The sequence below is a fragment of the Tachysurus vachellii genome, chromosome 15 (assembly GCF_030014155.1).
Source record: "Tachysurus vachellii isolate PV-2020 chromosome 15, HZAU_Pvac_v1, whole genome shotgun sequence".
NCBI lineage: Eukaryota > Metazoa > Chordata > Actinopteri > Siluriformes > Bagridae > Tachysurus > Tachysurus vachellii.
The window spans coordinates 14,274,593-14,297,411 of record NC_083474.1 but is presented as its reverse complement, the minus strand read 5'-3'; the positions used below and the strand labels follow the sequence as shown (position 1 = coordinate 14,297,411).

General features: G+C 38.2%; 2 protein-coding genes across 8 annotated transcripts; one reads left to right on the top strand and one right to left on the bottom strand.

Moving 5' to 3' along the window:
- Window positions 1-2,080: 2,080 nt before the first annotated feature.
- On the bottom strand, window positions 2,081-11,077 carry LOC132858457 (TRPM8 channel-associated factor homolog). 6 transcript variants are annotated; one of them, XM_060888812.1, is made up of 10 exons: window positions 10,922-11,077; window positions 9,455-9,569; window positions 8,821-9,004; window positions 6,466-7,164; window positions 5,377-6,374; window positions 4,396-4,490; window positions 4,070-4,283; window positions 3,332-3,571; window positions 2,869-3,206; window positions 2,081-2,460 (listed from the first exon to the last, which is right to left on the bottom strand). In XM_060888812.1, the coding sequence occupies exons 4-10, from the start codon at window positions 7,083-7,085 to the stop codon at window positions 2,218-2,220; spliced, it is 2,748 nt and encodes a 915-aa protein (XP_060744795.1). In that variant the 5' UTR covers window positions 7,086-7,164; window positions 8,821-9,004; window positions 9,455-9,569; window positions 10,922-11,077; the 3' UTR covers window positions 2,081-2,217. The 6 variants fall into 6 exon arrangements, with proteins under 6 accessions (XP_060744795.1, XP_060744797.1, XP_060744796.1 ...); XM_060888814.1 differs by having other exon boundaries at window positions 9,455-9,512; XM_060888813.1 differs by lacking the exon at window positions 10,922-11,077 and adding an exon at window positions 10,660-10,890.
- Window positions 10,318-22,080, top strand: LOC132858458 (transcription regulator protein BACH1-like). Of its 2 annotated transcripts, none has more exons than XM_060888817.1 (5): window positions 10,318-10,476; window positions 12,926-13,180; window positions 13,988-15,187; window positions 16,649-16,855; window positions 19,312-22,080. In XM_060888817.1, exons 2-5 carry the CDS (start codon window positions 12,941-12,943, stop codon window positions 19,672-19,674), a joined length of 2,010 nt encoding a protein of 669 aa, XP_060744800.1. In that variant the 5' UTR covers window positions 10,318-10,476; window positions 12,926-12,940; the 3' UTR covers window positions 19,675-22,080. The 2 variants fall into 2 exon arrangements, with proteins under 2 accessions (XP_060744800.1, XP_060744801.1); XM_060888818.1 differs by having other exon boundaries at window positions 10,321-10,464.
- Window positions 22,081-22,819: the final 739 nt, after the last annotated feature.

The window sequence follows — 22,819 nt, the reverse complement described above, 5'->3', positions numbered from 1 at the left end:
GAGTTTATCAATGATCTACAGCAGGGGTGGGAAAACTTTTGGACTCGCGGGCAACAATGGTTTCTAAAATTTGACATAGGGGCCGGGCCAGAATAGGAGATTGGTGTGTTTGTGTGAACTAATATAAAATAAATGTAAAAAACCATTACATGAAAAGATTTGGCATTTAACAGGCAGCAAAACACCATTGTGTTTAGTTTATTGTAAAAAAATTGTTTTACAAATGTATTAATTTAGGGGGTCACGATGGCTTAGTGGTTAGCACGTTCGCCTCACAGGGTTGGGGGTTCGATTCCCGCCTCCACCTTGTGTGTGTGGAGTTTGCATGTTCTCCCCGTGCCTCGGGGGTTTCCTCCGGGTACTCCGGTTTCCTCCCCCGGTCCAAAGACATGCATGGTAGGTTGATTGGCATCTCTGGAAAATTGTCCCTAGTGTGTGATCGCGTGAGTGAATGAGAGTGTGTGTGTGTGTGTGTGCCCTGCGATGGGTTGGCACTCCGTCCAGGGTGTATCCTGCCTTGATGCCCGATGACGCCTGAGATAGGCACAGGCTCCCCGTGACCCGAGGTAGTTCGGATAAGCGGTAGAAGATGAATGAATGAATGAATGAATGAATGAATGAATGAATGAATGAATTTAATAACGTAGTAATAAACTCCCATTCCGTTTCAGTGACAGTGAACAGGAACAGTGTTGTTGGTCTCCTTTTTTGGTCTCCAAGTGCATCAATGTCTGGCGTTATATTTGTTGTGGCAATTCTCAAGATAGATCCGAGGTGTTGGTCAGTTAACTTGGCGTTTTTGTTTAAATTGCTTGCTTATATCTTCGTCAATCAATTCCACACGGCGTGTCACACGGCCTTTGCTCTCCGGACACAAGAGACCTGCTGTCTCAACCATTCGCCTTCGGACAAATCCTTACTGACCTTTGCTGATTTGAATGCCAGCAAAAAAACTTGCCTTAGTACTTGACTCTTGAATCGCAGTTTGTCTGTGAAAAAGGTTTTGCTGAGTCTGTAAATTAGCCGTCAATCTCTGAGCTGTAGCCCGTTCTTGTGGAGATTGTTTACTAGCGTAGTTAGTATGTTTTGTGGCAAAATGACGGCTGATGTTGTATTCTTTAAAAACTGCTACAGTTTATTGGCATATCAGACATACAGCTGTTGATCGGACTTCAGTGAAAAAATATTTTATTGAACACTCGGCACTCACTGTCTACTTTTCTTTTCTTCTGTCCGCTCATTTTTACTGAAGGGCTAAAAGTGCAAAGCGACAAAATGAAGTAGAGAGTAACCGTAATGCATCACACTCAAGGGTCAATGTCTTCGGGGTGGGGTGCGCCGTCTGCTGGGGAAAGATGGGAATTACAGCTAGGTAAAATTATTGTGGTGTCTTTATAAGAAAATTTCATTTAATAATATAACGTGGACGAGTTCGGCGGGCCGTAGTTTGCCCGTGTCTGATCTACAGTGTATCAATGATTTCCCTTTATTGATAAACTTTAATTTTTTACAATTTTGTCATATTTGTGTAAATAACCCCTCTCAACCCCCACCCCCAAAAAATAATAATAAAAAAATAGTCTCACGATATCATTGTGTAGTTTACAAATTCTATTCAATCTTCAAAACAGGTTTTACCTTCTATAATCTTTACTGTTACAATTATTTATTAGTCATTGGCTATCTAGATTTCTCCTCCAAACACTGACTAAATACAAGCATTAATATACTAAAATAATAACGTGTTATTTTGAGCTTAAGACAAAGAGGGATGAAGTAAAGTTCTGTTTAAACAGGTATTTTTTTTAAACAGTTTATTGGTGTCAATATTTTCCTAAAAACACCAGTTTTTAAGTGATCTTTTTGTTTTTCTGTTCCGTAGATCTCCCACTAAATTAAAAAATAATTCAATAAAATCTAAATGTTTACATTTATTTATGGTTGGGTAATTAAATCAAATCTAACAATGACTGATAAAATTATAATAATATAGATATAGATAGATAGATAGATAGATAGATAGAGAGAGAGAGAGAGAGAGAGAGAGAGAGAGAGAATGCACAACTCAGTAGATCCATAATATATCAAGAATTGTTTTATTTGCAAACAGCATGAATAGATCTGGCTGATTCTACATGATAACATGTTAAATACAGTGCATATGTAAGGAAATTAGCTATACGTATGATGGGATTATAGCATATTGCGGATGGGGAGTTAAGCATACTGGGCCATGGGATGGTCGTTCCACACAGGCAGACTGCTGAGCGTTTCCTCCGTGCTGCCCTGAATGGGCCAACCCCAGGCTTTGAAGAAAGCAGCCAGATTCATGTTCACTACCTTGGAGAACGTTACAGCGTACAAGTTCATCTTTCCATCTCGGTCATTTGGAACATTAATGATGCTGTGATAAGCTGCAAACACTTTCTTGAATGCATCCCAGCCAAATTTTTCTTGCAGCTGCAACAGACAATAAATACACAGTGCGATGTGTGCAGAACAATAAAATAGACCGAATATGGACTCTAAATGATTGAGTAATGTACAGTAGCAGTAATCATTTAGCAGCAATATTGGCAGTAATGTACATAAAATGTGTCTGATGAAGCTGAATATGATTTTAATTTGTTAGCATTTTCATGGTTAATTTTGTACGTAGAAAAGGTACGCAGGTTATGATTAGAGTTAGAGGCACAGATTGGGTACATTTTTATTTATTTTTTTAAAACACAGTTACTGCATACTATATTTTCTAGAATTAGTAATGTAAACATACAGTGAATAAAACCCTTTCACCAAATATTTTTACAATATTCGGAAATTGTAGTCAATAAAATAAACACAGTCAGAAAATGTGCAGTTGTTTACCTGCATGTACGTTTCCAGGGCTGTCCAGACACTCCAGTTTTCCAGTTTCCTGCCTTCCTTAGTGTAACTCTTAGCTCGACTCTTTCTGTTTTCTGGAGTCATGTTCGGATGAGCTTTTTCCCTGTTCACCCCCAGCACCTCCTCATGCACATACACTGACCACAGATTACAGGTGCACTCAGTGGTATGTGGAGGGAACTCCCACACCGAGCGCTGCTGATTATGGCCTAATTCATGAATAGCCCCCCAAATGCCCTGCGTACGAGCTGTCTCTGGGTTCACGAGTTCTGCGACAGAGTTGGAGTGAATCATTACAGGGTAGCCAGCATGCATGAAACCTGTAAAAAAAAAAAAAAAAGGACGAGGGATTGGGGATTGAGAAGCCTCGTTAGTCAAGCATGCTACAGCTTTCTCAGTGGCTTGAGTCAATATGTTGGTGCTACTGGCAGATTCCAGTACAAACCATGAGAGATCTGAACATCAGCAACAAAACGTTCCTTGCGTGGAAACTTGGCAGGTTTTGCGGCTAAATCAGCCACACCCTTCATGATGGAATCCCAGAGAGCCGCCACCTCATCAGGACGGTCCAGTTTACGGATGAATTCAGAGTGTAAGGTAATGATTATATTCTCAAACTCCAGTTCTGCCCAAGGAGCTGGTGCACTACGGATCTTCTGCACCCAGTCTTTTACACTGGTTTGTCCTGATGGAGTGGGTGGAAATGTCACATTCACTAATGGCTTTAGTGCATATGTATGCAAAAATATGAACACTTTTTTGGAACTGGATGCATTTTATGCTTGAACACCACCTAGAAGTGGAATATTAACAGACTAAGTGACGCATGTACGAGGGAGTTAATTAATCTGGCTATCCATGCTAGGAATGTTAACTTTAAGGTAAAAGATTGACAGGCAAATCACCTTGCTAACCTAACCATATCCAAAAACAAAAGCTTGTCCATTAAACTGTATTATTTTGGTCTGATTTGCAAGACATTTCTGCTCAACGGCGGTGTGAAAATTGATCAGGTGTGAAGTCATGACTGCATATGGAAAATATGACAACATGCTAGGATTTTTTTTTTTTTTTCAGATCACCATCAGCTAGTCAGAGTGTTTGATAAGAAAAGTTATTAGCAAACTCCTGTTTTAGTTTCAGTCATTGTTGGTGTTAAGAAGTAAGTGACAGTGGCATTTACCAGACTTGTAGTACGGTGCTTCTATGGCTGTTTGTACAATAACCTCCGCACCATCCACTTTGCTATGGGGTGGTGCGATCAGGTATAAAAGTCCACCCCATAAATTCCAGACCTGCACCATGTCAGAGTCGAATGCAAATCGCTCGTGCACTACAGGAGCACGTTTCAGAACATCTAAATTATCCAAGCAATCTGTTTGACATCCAGTCTGCAGCTGTAGACATATGGTGTAAACATGAGCGTTACTTTATCTCTACTTTGGTGTTATTACTACTTAAATGATCGTGAGGAACATATACATACTACATACTGAGTAGTGCAGTTACCTGCCAACCTTTGCCTTTGATTTCTGGAGGTACTGCAATGTAGGTTTTCATTCCAGGGGAAAGATACAGTCCTGTGCTTATCCATTCTTCACAACCTGTAACAATCATCACAGAATGTTACACAGTCTCATTTAACTCATTTGGATTAAAATGACCATATAGTCAGTATCTCTCAGGTACAATCACGGAAGAAAAAACTAGACTCAATGACACAGAGGTCCAGACTTCAGACATCACACTTCATATTACACATTATGTTGAACTCTACCTGTCTTCATGTCGAGAGGCATGTACTATAAACTAACATAGGCTATGATATATGAATACATGTGGGTTTATGTGACAACATTTTATATCAAATTGTGTGCATTTGAGGGCAATTGGAGGTTTTTAAAATAGAATTAACATGGTGAGTTAAATAATCTTGTTAGTCACAGTAACATCGTCGTGTTAAACTCCAACCTTATTAGCTGGCTATAAATAAATATTTAATGTTTACCGTCATATTTAAGTTATGTTGTGTAACATTCGTCATTAGTTACACACTGAACATCAGTGCATTATTTGCTCTTGAACTGAAGCCAAAGTATCAAGTAATGCACTTTAAGTATGAACAGCACAAGATGGCCAATTTAGATTATTCTCTCAGTAAATATTCTTTATTTCAATCAGGAAGATTTCATTCTTTCTGGAATCAGAGCAGTTTATATAACAACGGAAGGATAATATAACAGAGACCTAAAATTAGCTAATGATGTGGAAGATTGTGGAATTTTGATCATGGTTATGTGGTATTTGAAGAATTGTTCAATTTAATTACACGTTTTTGCCTTTAGACATTTCTGATTGCAATGCTTGGCTTATAAGTGAGGTTATCAATGAGGTTTGATTAAGCTAGTTGTAAAACATGGGAATTGTATAATCAATAAATACAATCTGAAAACAATTCATCAGTTATTATTAAGAAAAGAGAATCTCTACCAGATGTATCTGCCTTGATCCTGACTCTCGCATTGGAAACTGTAGGTAGATCGGGTATATCAGAGATGATGTATGGCAGAAGTGCATCAGGATCTTTGCACACTTTGTACACCTCACTTCCCACATGAAGCAGCAATTTATCTTTGGTATTTTTCACAGGAGATGTATCGCACACCTGTGGAACTCCTGCCTCTTTCACCATATCTGTGAGCAGTGAAACCATTGATGTATAGGAAGAGCTGTCATGAGCATTCATGCGGAGATAACTTGTGCAATCATTTCTCAGCTTCTGTAGACGGTTCTCATCATGTTTGGAAAGATCCTGGCCCTCGATGACATGGCTAGCAAAGCGCTGTAGCGAGTCACGGAAATGGTATGGTGTACCACTGCCCCCATCTCCTGTTGCTTGCTGGGCTTTATACAAGCCACCTTGCAAGGTATTACCCATTAGGCACAGTCCCATTTTATTGAGGATACGGTTTCCTGGGCAATCAGTCATCACATTGAGCTGAGGATGGCACTGGGCCCAGTACCAAACATGACCTCCTATCATAAGACCTCCACCCTCAGCAACAAACTCCTTGATCTGGTGACGTTGGGAATCATCGTAGGAGGTACAGACAAAGACACTCAGGTCTTCCCTAAAAGTGCTGAATTGACAATTAAGCCCTGACTTGCTCAGAACACGATGGGCATCTTTAAGTTGGGGAACGATTCCGATTTCCCCTTTGCGTCCTTCATCAAGCCAGTTGATAGCATTGATCAAAAAAGTAGACAGTGAATCACGACCAAGGTAGCTTTCATGGGTGGCCACGATTATTCTCCCCTGTCCATAGTAGGCCCCAGCAATGAATGCTCTACCACATGGGGTAAGTGCAATAGGAAAGGCTAAGGGTCCATGTGCCATCACTTCGGATGCTAAAGCCCCACCTCGAACATCAAACTCCGAAACACCTTCTAGTAGGAACTGTAGGTCATCTTTAAAATCCTTTCCAATCCTGGGAATAAGCCAATATAAACAAAGTGTGATATTTGAAACAATTGCACAAATTTTTTTAAAAAAGAAAAATTTACATTTGTTTTACTTACGAAACTGCCAGCCAGCTGGAAGGAATTTGCATTGGGACTGGAAATTTGCCGAGCTCAGCTGGAAGTTCTGAGAAATAGATTCCTGCCACACTGCACACTTTGTTGCCTGGGAAGCAGAGTAATGTATTTTCTCCTGGATGGGATTGAGCCCAACTGCAAGCCTGACCAGCAATGAGCAAGCCTCCCCCAGATTTCATGAAGGTTACTAACTCTTTGGCACATGAATCGACACTGTAGGCATCAGCCACATAGACCGCTATCCCAACATTTTGGAAATCTCCCATCTCAGTTTTCAGAGAGGAGTAAGATAAATTCTTTGCAAGGGAAATGAGACTCTTTTGAATGCCTACAGTTGTGCTTTCAGACTCAGTTGGCATAAGCCAATTCAAGGCATTCTCCACCAGGCCTGGGAAACGAATTAAATACTCCTCATGTCCCAACACTACTATTCGTCCTTGGCCATAGCGAGATGCAGCCATTAGGACCTGACCTCTTGGATTCATTGAGAGAGGAAAGGCATTGCTGCCTATTAGCACAAGGTCACTTGGCTCTGCAATCCCTTGGAAATCAAGCTCTTGAACGCCTTTCATAAGGGCATAGTAGTCAAGCTCGCGTTCCATTGTGCTTTAATGCTGGAATGATTAATCTTTGGTATTTCTGCTCTGATGTAACCTATGAAGTTGAAGAGATGTTGTACTGCTGAAAAAAAGAGAAAAATTAAAATGAAGAATGGTCACAATGTATTTCAGCCCTAGAGCTGTAACAATCCAGAGATTTGGATCAATGCATCCATTTAAAAAGGCAGCATTCAAATTACACAATGCAACAATCATAAATCAGTTATTATTTAACAAAAATGACTAGTGTGGAAAAACATTTGTGATGTGTGAAAAATACACATTCTCTACATCATCACCTTCTCTACATCATCACATCATTCATGACTTAACAGTAGGCCTGACCCAGAAGGTGAATAAAGTTCACATTTCAAACCGAGGGTACAAATATCAAATACTTTCACAGCAGGTTTTGTGTAACCGTAAATCATAATCATGTTGTAGTTCTACCGCTTGACAGCCCATGATCTAAACTGAGATAAGACTGATTACATATTAAACAAAACTTGTAAAACAAGATGACATGTAGTACTGAAAATGAAAGACATAAAATCCTTTATACAGAAAGGGACATCAACTCACCTAGAAAACGAGTACAGACTGCCTCTCCCTGCTCTTTCAAAACAGTGTTTTGAATGTGTTCGCTAGAGTATTAATGAGGCTATTTTGGAAGGGCAAGGGCACTGCACCAATAGGGCTGATTGTTTGTTTAGCCAGAAGCTGGGTGGAGTAACGGAAACATCTCTTAACATCACTGCATTTGCAGTCTTTCCTTAAAGGTCCACTTATTGATTTTCCATGAATGCTAATCTAAAATCCCCAAATGGACTAGTTTGAGTATTTGGGTAAAATTGTATATAGTACAAAGCCTGTTGGTGCAACAATATTTATAGTGAACATCAGAGATTCTAAATCACATCATTTGATATGAATCATGTTATACATTTGTCATTTACTTGCCCTGTTCAATATTCAGCCAATGAATACAAGAAATTAACCATCTGAATGATGTAGTTTTTTAATAATAATAATTTTTTATTAATAATAATAATAATAATGGGGGCACGGTGGCTTAGTGGTTAGCACGTTCGCTTCACACCTCCAGGGTCGGGGTTCGATTCCCGCCTCCACCTTGTGTGTGTGGAGTTTGCATGTTCTCCCCTTGCATCGGGGGGTTTCCTCCCCCGGTGCAAAGACATGCATGGTAGGTTGATTGGCATCTCTGGAAAATTATCCCTAGTGTGTGATTGCGTGAGTGAATGGGTGTGTGTGTGTGCCCTGCGATGGGTTGGCACTCCGTCCAGGGTGTATCCTGCCTTGATGCCCGATGACGCCTGAGATAGGCACAGGCTCCCAGTGAACCGAGGTAGTTCGGATAAGTGGTAGAAGATGAATGAATGAATAATAATAATAATAAGCAGAAGAAGAATAGCAAGGATATCATCTGGATGGACTGCATTTCTTTAAGCACATTAATATTTGAATAAATTAAACCGTTTCAGGTACTTTGCAAATGTTTGTTTTGGTAAATGTTTGTCACACAGTCTGTGATGAGTCAGACTGCTGCTGAACATACTAATGTCGAAACAAAAGGTAGCTTAAAAAAAACTGGTTAACAAACCAATACATCCAGTTTGACCTTAATCCCAGAGAACTGAGCATTATAAAGTGTACACATTTTACACCACCCATCAGTATACACTTGATTCAGGTGTGTCTCTAATTACAGTATACTCACCTTGTAGAAATGAATAGCAGATAATGTTCACAGAACTGTTTTCTTTACACTGTGAACAATCCAGAACATGAGCAAGAGCAACACAGCAAGCTCTCAGAAAGAACCAGGAAGACACGTCTACATGACTATGAGCCAATCATGCATGTAGAAAGAGAGGTGGAGTCTGGAATTTTCATGTGGGTGACTATTGTTTGGTAGGGAGAGAAAAAAAAACAGATTAAAAAAACTGTCTAAAAACAAAATTATCTAAAAAAAATAAAATAAAATGAATAAATATATACAAGCCATACATGTAGATCTACTTACTTAAAAACTGTATCGAGTACATTGACCATTTACAAAGGCATTAAATTAATGTTGGTATACTTATGATATATTTAGTATAGATATTGCAGCTCAATAAACAATGCAGTGCAGAAGTTCTACACAGAATACTGTAATATAGATATTACATCTACTATAGAATATTTTTCTACACTGTAAATATTAGAAGTGTATTAATATAATGGCTTGGACTGAAGCATTAATTTAAAAGGCAAGATTTGCAATTACTTGAGGCAACAATGATAAAAGTTATTATATTTAATTATACTGATCATTATCAGAAAAAAGTACAGACAGCTGGTGGTATTACCAAATATTGAATCATCAATCTCTTCTCATTGCTCCCTTCAGGGACACGTTACCGGATCCTGAGGACCAACACAGAGAGACTCAGGAGGAGCTTCTACCCCAAGGCAATCCAGCAACTGAACAAGGAAGAAAAACTTTTGCACATGGCTGTTATATTTTCTGTCTACATTGCATACACCACATCATTCTATAGTCTACTGTTTTACTGTAAATCTATTTTTTTTTATTATGCATGTAGTTCTTTTGTTAGTTTGTTGTTAACAGTGTTTTGTTGCAATGAGGGATGAGGAAGTAAAAACATTTCACTACATTCCATCACATGTATGTAACCTCTATGTGATAAATAAAAAACCTGGACCATCGCTTAACAATTTAAACCATACTGTATTGTGTGGAATGCTTAGGTTTACACCCCAAGACTTAACATAGCATAAGACTATTAACCCAAGACTAATGTAGACCAAAGTTTTTTTGCTCAAACAGGCAACATGAACATTTGGGTGTATTAATTCCTCATAGCTATCGGTGATATGAAAGGTTTCTCTTTACCTGTTTCTTTCTGATTAATGAACACCTGGGGGAAGCAACGTATTTTTTTATTATTTATTTTTATTGTATTTGTAGTAAAATTGTTGGTCTACTTTTACAGTATGAATGTTAATGTTTGGAAATATTGCATTGAAAAAAATAGTTTAAAAAAATACTAAAATAAAAAGATACTAAAATACTTTGTGTAATGTAACTTTTTTAATTATTACAAGAAATTAGCTAATGTTAATAATGATTATTAAATCTAAAACGGTGAATACGGATGTTTAAGTCCTGGGTATGTTTACATTCTCCCGATCTGGCAACCACGTTTAATCACATGACCCCTACGTCTTCGTAACTTGTTCAGCTAGCTGGCTAGCTAATGCTTTTTATTATTTTTGTTGGTTCTGTTCATTTCTGCATTAATTAACACAGTATTATGACTAGCTGAGGATTTTATATGACATTTTCTCATCTCAGGTGATATGTCAGGTTAGTTATTACCGTTTCCTTTTTTTTTATTGTGCTTGTTTAATGAGTAATGCAGAATATACGCAGGATTGTTCCTGTTAACGGAACCTTCCTAAAGAATTGTTTTATCTGACTCGGAGTTGATTCTGTTATAATTCTCACTGTTCGGTTTGAGCTGTTTATAAAATATCAAGCTATACTTACTCGGGAACCCGTTAGATCCCAGTAGAATCATTTAGAAAGTGAAATATCGCAGTTTTTCGAGATGGTTATCGACTAGCTCATGTATCTTAGCTAGCTGTGTGCATTAAATGTACAAAGGAACCGAATTCCTTGTGTGTGTCAACTCACTTGGCCAATAAACCCGATTCTGATTCCGCAATGTGTTATCAGACCAAAATAAAGTTATCTCGCCATCGCCATGTATTGACTACACACAACCTCAACTTTACTCTAAACTATTTACCTTAAAATCCGCAGTAAAGCCACTTTTCCTACTCTCCTAACCCAGGATCTGGTTTTCAGATGTCCTACAGCAGAGCGGATATTAAACAGATGACTAATTTATGTGATCAAAGGTGTGTTAAAAAGGACGTTTCCCACCGAGGCCTGCGTTTTACTCAAACACACGTGATCCAAATAATTAGCAGGCGTGTTGTCTCAGGGATGTCACTGCAGTCCAGATCTACATCAGCATTAGGAACTATTTACACAAGCATGACAGCTACACAGTATTTTTCTCTGTCAAGTCCATCAAGAGATAAATCTCACAAACGCTCTCTCACAGACTCTCTCACTCACACTCACACACCCTCTCTCTCTTTCTCTCTCTCTCTCTCACACACACACACACACTCACACTCGCTCTTGCTCTCTCACACACTCTCACACACACACGCTCTCTCACACACTCTCACACGCTCTCTCACACACTCTCACACGCTCTCTCACACTCACACACACACACTCTCTCACACACTTACACTCACACATACGCTCTCTCACACTCACAGACACAAGTAACCAATTTAGTATTAAGCCATTAAGGGAATTTTTATATTTTGTTTAGCTTTTTATTTTCGTTGGCTGCCAGCATTAAACTCCTCGTGATGGGTTTTATGGTTTATAGAGTTTAGTTTAAATAAAGAGCAGAAGAAAAGGCAAACATGTGCACAGAGCTGTATCAGGGAGTGGTCATTGAAAAAACGTGTCACAAAGTGTAGCCTCTGGATAAAGAAATGTATAGTACTTGCATGCTCATGAATATTTTTGAGTGAATTCATGGCACACTTTGTTCTATTTTGTAACGATCAAACTTGGGTTGCACAGCTCTGCACTCAGGTTGGCCTTACACACATGTAGTTCTTTCTGTTATTTTCAAAGGGCAAAACTTCTGGTTTGCTTTGAAATGCTTTGATTATTAATTGTGAGAAATATGTCCAGATTGCTGTTATTTCATACCACTTGTTTATCATGGCAGAAGTATACATTATAATTACTATACACGTACATGCTACTGGAGTATATATGTGAACGAGCGTTGTAGCAGGTGAATACCTGACACCGTTATCGCGATTGATGCATCCCTGCGCTGAAATTGGCTTTATGTCTTAACTGACAAGCTGTAATCAGATCACATGAGATGGTGATAAAAAGGGGTTCATGGGGTCTAGAAGGATGTGAAAAAACTTACACAAAAATGTTTTGGTTTACTTTAAATATATATGCTGTATAAAGCTGTTTTATTTATAAGTTTGAATACAACCATGCTGTTGAATTCTTGATTAGAAGGTGTTTTTTGACAGCAGTTTCGACTGCATTTCAAATAATAAGTTTTTATTCATGTTCTTGTTATATTTCTATGTTTCTTTTGTTAGATTGGTATAGAAACAGCTATGACGGATACTTGGCATAAACCGAGAATATTGATAGATGAAAATACTGTTGCTATAACAAAAAATATGCTGAATAACTTACAGCAGCAAGTGGTGTCTAGGTAAATGGCAAGCTGTGCTTTATTTTTTAATTAATTCATTTATTATTATAATTAAATCACAAGGAAGAAGAGAGACTAGTTCAAGAAGAAATGTTAATAACCACAGTAACATAAGTGATAACAGGAACGTATTTAAGGCGTTCGCATCGTTAAGTGTAACTAGAATCAGTAAAAAAATGCATTAATAACCTGCTGCCCATTCATTTATTTTAATAAGTTAAAATAAGTAATCATTGGGAAATTGCTTGAGGAATAAAACTACCTTGTCAGTTATTTCGCATAACTTCCTTCACGTTACAGTCCTAATTTAATTCCATATTACATTAAGATTCATTGTTTAATTAGCCACCTAATTTTGCCCACATGTTGAATCCATTAACCCAGTTATGCCATGTGATCTGTTAGCAATAGCTGTTCTTCTTCTTTTTTTTTTTTTACATCCCTGTTCAGTTTATTCCTATTTTTGTTCTGCAGGTGAAATTCAGCACCATGTCTGTGGATGGATCCCGGACGTCAGTGTTTACCTTCCAGTCAGCTGTGCACAGTATGCATGTCCTCCGCTGCCTGGATGAGCAGAGACAGAAAGACATCTTGTGTGATGTGACGGTGGAAGTTGAGAGCAGGAGCTTTCGAGCCCACTGCTCAGTACTGGCTTGCTGCAGCTCCTATTTTTACACCAGACTTCTAAACCACACGGGATGGAACTCGGTCATCACTCTGCCTGAGGAAGTAATCATTTGCTTTAGTAATTACACATGCAGCTTGATAAGTGGATATGATATAACTTATGATAAGCTCCCTGAACAAAAGAATTAGTCATGTCTCATTTCTTTGCTAATGTTGGTTATATAAGGAAGCAACACACGATCGTCTCAAGATAGTTCCTGTCAGTTTTAGTCCACATTTTGAAGTGTCTGTTTTGAAGTTTTGCTTGGGTTTCCTACATATCTCACAAGTTTTCTATGGGATTCTGGGCCATAAATGGCTGCCTATGCATCCTACTACTGTCAGCCTGGAAATACAGAGTGACACATTTGTGTCTTACTAGTTAATCTCAGAGTAACCAACTAAAGGCAATGTGGTTTTAAGCTAAATTACTTTCATCCTGGTGTGCAGTAGATAAAAAATAATTTTCTGTTCTTTTCTTCTTTGGAGCTTATTAAAGGAAAGAGTTTTAATAACTTAAAGGTGGGGTCTCCATTGTTTGAAAGCCAATGTTGACATTTGAAATCACCAAAACAAACACGCCCCTAACCCAAATTCTTTCTTTCTTGGTTTTTATCCTCCATGTCAATGTTAAAACCGCTTTCCGCTAATGTCACACATTATGTCACACACTCTCTCTGCCCATATTGACAAGACACGCCCCTTTCTGCTCATTGGTTACACGTTTGTTTTGTTTTTGTTTAGTTTGGCTGCCCAACGCAGTTTTCTGAAGCATTTCTCAAACAACGGAGACCCTACCTTTAAGTCTGTTTACAGTGACACAATTTACATTATTGGATGTTTACTCCATTTATGTTCTTAAATTTGCAGGTCACAGTAGAGGGCTTTGTGCCTTTGCTGCAGTTTGCCTACACCGCAAAACTTCACTTCACCAAAGAAAATATCCGGGAAATTCACAGATGTGCTGAGCTATTGGGATTTCACAATCTCGACAAAGCGTGCTTTGAGTTCCTCATTCCCAAGTTCTCTGATGGCAGCGAAATGTCTCAGGAAGCCAAGAGGAAGTGCAAAAACAGCAGCGAGAGCAGAAACAGCAATGAAGAATCGCCAGCTGCTAACAGAGCCTGCAACAGTACCGACGAACAATGCACTAACACCGACGGAGATGGGGTAGTGCTGGAGTCTGGAGCACAGACAGAACAGAATGTACCACCTAGCGATATAGTGTGTTCTAATGAACATCCTTCTGTCACTTCTGATAAGAATATTTTAGATTTACCTTCAGTCTCATTCCAGTCTGCTACTGAGCACCAAGCAGAACTGTGTTTACAAAACTGTGGGCCACAGCTGGTGCCATCTTCATCCATACCTTCCGCTGAAGTGTGTCCCTTTCTTTCAATGCCATGTAGCAGTGAGAGTGACAATGTGCATCCTGTCACAGCTGGCTGCGATGGTGGCATTTTGAATGGACTGGCAATGGATGATGTTCAAGGTGAAGGTCTAAACATGCCCAATGTTGCTGAAGGCCAAATTGAGCAGCCTGTAACAGATTTAGAGCCAACGTCGGAGTGCAGCCAGTTGTGTCCCCTGTCCTCCAGGGAAACAAGTGAAGTCTTGGACAGCATAGCGTCAGTGAGCAACTTGGAAAGCATCGGGAGCATCAACACAGAGACTTTTGACTCCCCTGAGCAAATATTCCCTAACTCAGGACACAGTGATAGCTCCACAGAGAGAAGCACAGTGGAAAGGGAGGTGGCTGAGCATCTGGCGAAAGGGTTCTGGCCAGACATGAGTTCCACTTTGACAGAGCCTCCAGAGCACATGCAGCAGACAGCTGCTGGAAATGGCCCTGATTTTCACTGGCTCAGACACCTGGATTTAGGTGCTGCACCCGATGACTGCCCATTCCTGAGAGACCTCAACTCCAAGGAGGATCCACCTTCATTGTCTAACAGTCCATCCAGAGAAACAAGCGGAGAGAGTCCGTTTGTGTCTCCTATAAACTCTGGTGACAATTCTGAAAGCGAGCACGAGGACGACTCTGTGGTTAGCAGTGAGCAATCATGTGAGGTGAGCTGGACAATTTGCATTGTAGGTGAATGAAATAATACCTAAACACTGTCCAATTGTAGCTTAGGTTTGGGTTTAATATGTTGAGAGCGTTTTTAAAAAAATGTTACAAGCCACAAAACTTAGCATTTTGATATTTTCTCACTAATAGTGTTTATTTGTTGTGCATTTACATAAAACTCAATCAGGAAGGATGCTGAAGGAAAATAAAATAAAACATTAGAGTGGGAGGGGAGAGAATAATAAACCAAAGCAAGATTTGGGGTTCAAGGAGCTACATAATCTAATACAATCACCAAAAAATTAAATGTAAGAAAATTAAACAGATAAGAATGTAATAAATTTAGAAAATGAAATCTTCCGACTCGCTATGTTCTTCCTATGATATTACTGACAGATATAATACAATACATTAGAGTTTCTCTCTACAGGTTTACTTTGATCAACACTTGCTTATTTGCAATTGGTAATTGTCTGCAACTAGTACTGCTAAAGAAAATATCAAACCAACCATGACCTAGATAAATATTTACACAGTTTTAGGTGTGGAGAGGTAAGGCAAGGCCTGGGAAGCAAGAAGCAAAGACCTGGCTTTTTCCAGCTTGTGTCTTCTTTTTCACAGCTCCCCTTACTGGTGATCAGTCAAATCTTTTTCCTGTGTGATTGATGTAATACACGCACAGCTACCTGTGACAAATAGAAGTTTACTAGCTGTTATCTTCCAGTTTTAGACTAGTCAGTTATTATGCTGTTCAGGATGGCAAGAGTAAATGGACATGCTTACAAATTGCACTTTAATGTATATTTATAATCCTGGCATTTCTAATAAGAGTGAAGCTGTTGATGTTCATAGGCCCTTACTGATGCTCACTCCAGAGAACTTGAACGATACAAGAACCAGAAACCGGGCAGGAAAAACCCGACCCTTCACACCATGGACACAACCTCTTTCAGCTCGTTGCTTCTGGCAGGCGCTACAAAAAAAAAAACTTTACCAAAACTGACACAGGAACAGTTTCTTTCCCTAGGCAATCACATTGATTAACACCTCATCATAATTATATTCCCTGCTTCATATCTATAAGTACTGCATTATCAGAACCGTTAGTCATCACATCATCCGTATACGTTACACACACTACTGCTGCTGTATATTGTACAAAAAACATAATATTGCACAATATTGTCCACAATACTACCATGCACTTCTCACACTTCATGTACATATGTGATCAGTCATATATTCTATATTCATATTTAATACTTGTACTGTCTATTTTGTATCTCATCGTCTGTATTGTCTTGTCTTGTGTAGTATAGTGTTATGTCTGTACTTTTGAGAGTCACAAACAGCTGTAACCAAATTCCTTGTGTGTGTCAACATCAACACACTTGGCCTGATTCTGATTACTGGCGCACTTCATGAGGTTCCTCTCTCTCTCTCTCTCTCTCTCTCCTCAGGTGGACTTGCCATTCCCCGTTGAGCAGATCTCGAGCATGAGCAGGCGAGCTTTCCTACAGATTCTTAAGGAGCAACGGCTCACACCCGAACAGCTGGAATTTGTGCAAGACGTCCGGCGGCGAAGCAAAAACCGCATGGCTGCACAGCGTAGCCGGAAGAGAAAGCTAGACTTCATCTCTAAGCTTGAGGGAGAAATCAAGACATTGGTACATTTTATGTGTTTGTTAGAACTTCAAGTATGAGTGTATTTGCAAGAACAAAATTTAAAGCCAAACTTTATTCGAACTGGAATATGCCCAGGTATATGCTCTAAACATACCTTATTCACTCTATGGTGACTACTTAGGGAGATTTGCCATTTTATTTCATTATTGAAAGTCTATTGTAGAATATCTGGAGAACTGTTGAAATCCCACAATGCACTGCAATAGATAAGTATCCATACAAAGTTGCGAAGTAGTTGGAGGGGTGCGGTGCACTCGCATTGCCCTTTGCAGAAATAGGAAGTAAGTTCGCTTTCACATTCGGATCTTTTTTTCTCAAACACCAGCGCAGATTTTACACATAATCCTTTGGGAAGTGACCATGCGGTGGGTGGAATGCGACTGCTTTTATAGAGCCCTGCTGCCTGTTTATTTTTGGTCACAGTGGAGCGCTTCCAAAATTGAAAAAAGTTCAACTTTTCAGAAGAGCACCGGATGACGTCAAGTGCTTTATCTCCGAACAACCAGGTTGCAGGATGGGAAGCAAGTGAGAAAAACAAACATGAAGTCTTGTTAGTGAGTGAATATACGGAGAATTATGACATGTAGAATGGGAAATATTTCAGATTTCTATGTGGCGGTAGAACTAAAAATATCAAGTTGGTTATTGTGGGGAAATTCATCATTACAGAATGTGACATCCCACTTAGGCTGCATACAGTCAGGTTACACAAGCAGCTCATCTTCTCTCTCACAAAGCTACAGCAAAGACAATCCACCTTTTCAATTCCAGAATAAAATTAACCTTTATTTAACCTTGATTACTGATGATGATAAATTTAATACAGGTAGCAAGTTAGCAAGAGTTAGCAAGGATTGGTGAAAACATTGTTGTAGTGACATTGTGTTGTGGTGGCTTTCCTGCCTCTTTTTCATTTCAGCACAAACAATGCTCCAGGCAGCACTTTTTTCTGTCTGTGTGAAAGCAGAGTAAGATGACAGTTTGGATATGGAGCAGGTTTAAAGGAGTCGTATACATTATTCCCACTTCTTTCAGTAACATCCAGAAGCCAGGTGGCAGCATTCAGTAAAATAAAACTTTTGGATAGTAGAGTGTCAGCAAAAAAAAACACAGAAATAAATAAATAAGTAAACTTCTTTAATTAACTGCACAACCTGTACCTGATGCCACTAACTTTTTTCAAAAGCAAAAGGTTGTCATACCAAATATTAACATTTAGCTTTGCGGCTTTTTCATTTGTATACTATATTTCTTCAATGTTTAAAAGTACATACACACAGTGTCTTGCCAGACATTTGTTGACACCTGGCCATCACACCTTCGTGCTTTTTGAACATCCAGTTCCAGATTTAATCCCTCATTTGCTATTATAATTAACTCCACTCTTCTGGGAAGGCTTTTTTAGGATTTTGGAGCGTGGCTGCGGGGATTCGTGCTCATTCAGGCACAAGAGAATTAGTGATTCAGGTACTACTGTCTGGTGAAGATGCCTGGTAGGCATTCAGCATTAAGATTTATCTCTGAAAGTGTTCAGTCAAGTTCTCCCACTCCTACCTTAGTCGATCGTGTCTTCCTGAAGCTGTGTTCGTGCACAGGTGTATTGTCATGCTGGAACATGTTTAAGGCTCTTGAAGGGCAAAAATGAAAAAACAAATATAGATTAGAAGGACAGAAATGGGTGCAGCTGAAAAAAATGTATAATAACTCATAACTTAATTATTTGACTCAGTTTGACATTAGTTGCTATTTACTATTAAGTTTTACTATTAGTTAGTGAAAGTAATAAATGGGATTATTGTACAAAAGACAAATACATGATATACGGAATGTAAAAAGACTAAATTACTTGGAATGGTGGTTCTGATGTTAAATGTATGTCCTCCTTTATATATATATATATATATATATATATATAATCTCCATGAATTTTAATTAGTTTCACGAAAAGCTAATCTAATCTAAAATTTCTGAGTCTTTAGAAAAAAAAGACAAAAGGTCTGTCAGGTAGCCCAGGGGGACCCAGTATCTATATGTGTATCTCAATATGTACTGTAAATATTGTTTCCTAAACTTGACATATTTAAGATATCACCATTTTGTTCATCATGAAATACAGATTAGATTAGATAAAGAATATTTTAGTTAAGCACAGTTTAGATGACCAGTTTTTCACTAGTCCCTGAACCACATTCCTGATCACTTTAACATTGATCGAATGAATCCACTTACTGCCACAGTTTATAAATAAACTCTGTATTTCCTGTGAAAGACATTTATACAGATACAGCCTAGGATGAAAATAGTTAATAGTGTAACTATAAAATTATAGTTAATGAAATTCAAATAACTGTATTTGTGCAAAATAAACTATTCATTTATCTGATTTAATAAAATGGAACAGTTGTTGAATTCACATTTGTGTTCTTGTGTTAAACAGAGGCTTCAGAAGGAGAAGTTGCTGCAAGAACATAACCAGCTGAAGCAGAGTATGGAGGAGATACAGCAGTCTCTCTCAGGTCTGTGTGAGAGTGTGTGTGCTAAATCCTCTATGCTGCCAGAGCAGCTGCATATCTTAGCCAGGTATCTGTCTCCAGACTCGCCCAGCTCGGTGCTCCTCACACCCACTGCCTCCCCAAACCTGCCCTGCCTCGAGGCCTGGGGCAGTGAGCCAACTCAGCCTGAAGTGAGCAGCGAGCCAGCTCAAGCTAATGGAACAGCTAATAATGACAATAATAATAATAACAATAATAATGTTCATTTGGGCACTTTTCCAAAGCCCAATGATGATCCGCAAACATAGTCATAACAATCAGATAATACAAGCAGGCAAACACAAGCAAATACAATACAGGTTACAGGCACTCTAACATAATTAGTGCTGAAATACAGATTCATGTATCAGAAATTTCTGTATATAATTTTCACATTTTCAGTATTTAGCTTTGTATTGACTAAATTGATCATGAAGACATGCAGGCTGGAAAATCAGTTGTTTAAAGGAAATGATTTCTCTGGGTGTCAGCATTTGAGACCTAACTGCCAGTTTGTATGTAGTGAAGTTCCTAACAAAACAAAAGTGAGCGAAAAGGATGAAATGTAATCCAAAATCACAGAACGTCATCTGCTTGTGAGCTGAGGTCAGGATGTGGATCCAGAAAAGTATTTCAGTTGATCAAACCAAGCACTTAGGGGGAAAAAATATCTGTTTGTCTTTTTTTTTTTTTTTTTTTAATTCAGTACTTAACTTCAGTAACAGATTCTCTATTGAGGTTTGTTGTAGCCAATCACGTGAATTTATGTCAGTTATTTAAGAAAGTACCTCACAAAGAAAGGAAGGAGTTTTCACAGAATTGTTTTGAATGTAAAGCAAAACATCACTTTAAATTGACGTGCCATTTATTAATTGTGACCTAATCGTTAATGCTTAATTATTAAAAGATAATTATTAGAACCATTCAGTCATGCTGGTCACTTATCCGGTCCTCTGTAAACAAAGAGGTGTAGTTGAGTAACCGTTTTATAAATTTAAAACTCTGCTCTGTGTGGAAGAATAGGACTGGCAACAGAATTTCATAGAAAGTGCTTTTCTTCCTTTTGTGTGCAGTAATAGGAAAAGCTTCTGTGAAGAATTGTTTTGAAATTTTTGCATCATCTACACAGCTGTGCAGACTTTTCTGTAGTGGCTATAACACTGCAGATAAATAATAGTCACTAAACCAAACGTTCCTTTGTAAGGCAGATGCTAAGGAGGCAAATATCAACTCAGGCTTAAGCTATATGTTCACTGATCACAGGCAAATAAAATCAGCAGTGTAATAACGTTACACACTCTGCCTCAACATCTGAATCAAATTAAGCACATTATTAAACGTGTATCATACACAAATCTCAGACATTACTTTTAGAACCACGTGTTTAGATCGTTGCAGTGTTTTTGCCTGCATTTTGTGACACACTGCACAATTGAATGTCATTAATTTCTAGTCATTCATTTATTGCAGTTGTTCCAATATAACTTAGAAAATGACAAAAGAGCACATGGAAGCAAACTGGGCACTGTTGTTCATATTCTTATATATGATGCTCCACAATGTTACCGACATTGTTACAAGTTTGGTTTGGTGTGTGACTTCAGCCTCAGTTGTGATATTAAGCATTAAACCTAAGAGTCTAACTCTTATTAGGGGTCTAACCAAAATACTAATTGTGTGTGTGTGTGTATGTGTATGTGTATGTGTGCTATTCCTTTGATTTAAATGAAGGTAGCTGGAAAGGAATAATAATCATAAAGTTGTGAACTTTACTGCAATGTAGATCTTATAAGAACTTTGCATGACTTTTCAATATCATCAACGTTTCATGACTGAAAAAGAGATTAAACAAAATCCCATATAATCAAAAAGCTGCATTCTGTGGCAGAAGTATAACACTGTTTCATGTGAATTGACTTTTTTGTGCAATAATAAAACATCTGTCATGACTATAAGAATTAACCTTAACATTATCTCCATCCTCACAAGTTTAGTTAGTCTTTATTTTCCCTTTAACTGAAAAGAAAATATCTGTAATTACTGCCAATGTATTTAATTTTCACCCATGATTTCAATTTAAGCCAGTATGTCCTCCTAATACTCTAGTGGTCCAACCTGTAGTTTTCACTCAGGAGTAAATGTTTTGGTTGTGTAATAATAATTCTGTATATTTTTTTTTACTCTAATTCTTTCTTTATTTTTTCATAATGTTTATGAATAAATGTATAGAACCAAATTTGCACTGTTACTTAACTTTTCAAATGAAATTTTAGCATGGCTTAATAACCAATATTTGTATTGTATGTGCATGAGCCAAATCATATTCAGAGGTAAGGATTCTTAATTATCTAAGAGTCTGCATTACAATTTGCAAATCTTAGTGTTCTCAGCACATTCACCTTATGCACTTTGTTATACTGTACAGTAATTACATTCCTTTTAATTATGCTTGAATTTCGATTTTCATAATGTAATGCATCCATTCAAATGTAGCACAAGAGCCGCAGCACTAAAAGCATAACATGGTTACTAAATATAGTGTTCACTTGTGCAGATATACTCATTAACAGAGGGATTTGTTACAGGCTCTAAAATAACTGCCATGTATGATTATATGCTTATGAGCGAGCAGTGTGTAAATGGCTTGTACTCAATAAAATTGAACCTGTAAAACACTTTGTTTTCATTATTTTCTTCTGCTAGGTCACTGGGTCGCAATGTTATAGTGAATGTAAAAGCTGGAGATGGTAAAAGATTCTGGGTGAAACACAGAGCAGCAAACACACTTAAGGTCAAGTTAAAGTTGCAAATCCAGGGAGTGGCATGTGGGTTGTTTGGGAAATGGACACAGACTATAACCTGAACCCAACAATGATACAGCAAGATCATTTGTAACATTTGTTTACATCATGGTGTCATTTCCACAGTCAGGCAGTGGCAGAATATGTGCAATGTCACTATTTGTACATGTATGTATTTCCCTCACAAACACACAAATTAATAATAATTCTATTTTATATATAAATTAATAATAATTATCTTTTTATAAATATATACATGTATACACACACACACAGTAGGTACAGAAAGTATTCAGACCCCTTTACATTTTTCACTTTGTTTCATTGCAGCCATTTGCTAAAATCAAAAAAAGTTCATTTTATTTCTCATTAATGAACACTCAGCACCCCATCTTGACCGAAAAAAAAGAAATTTTTGCAAATTTATTAAAAAAGAAAAACTGAAATATCACATGGTCATAAGTATTCAGACCCTTTGCTCAGTATTGAATAGAAGCACCCTTTTGCGCTAGTACAGTCATGAGTCTTCTTGAGAATGATGCAACAAGTTTTTCACACCTGGGGATCCTCTGCCATTCTTCCTTGCAGATCCTTTCCAGTTCCATCAGGTTGG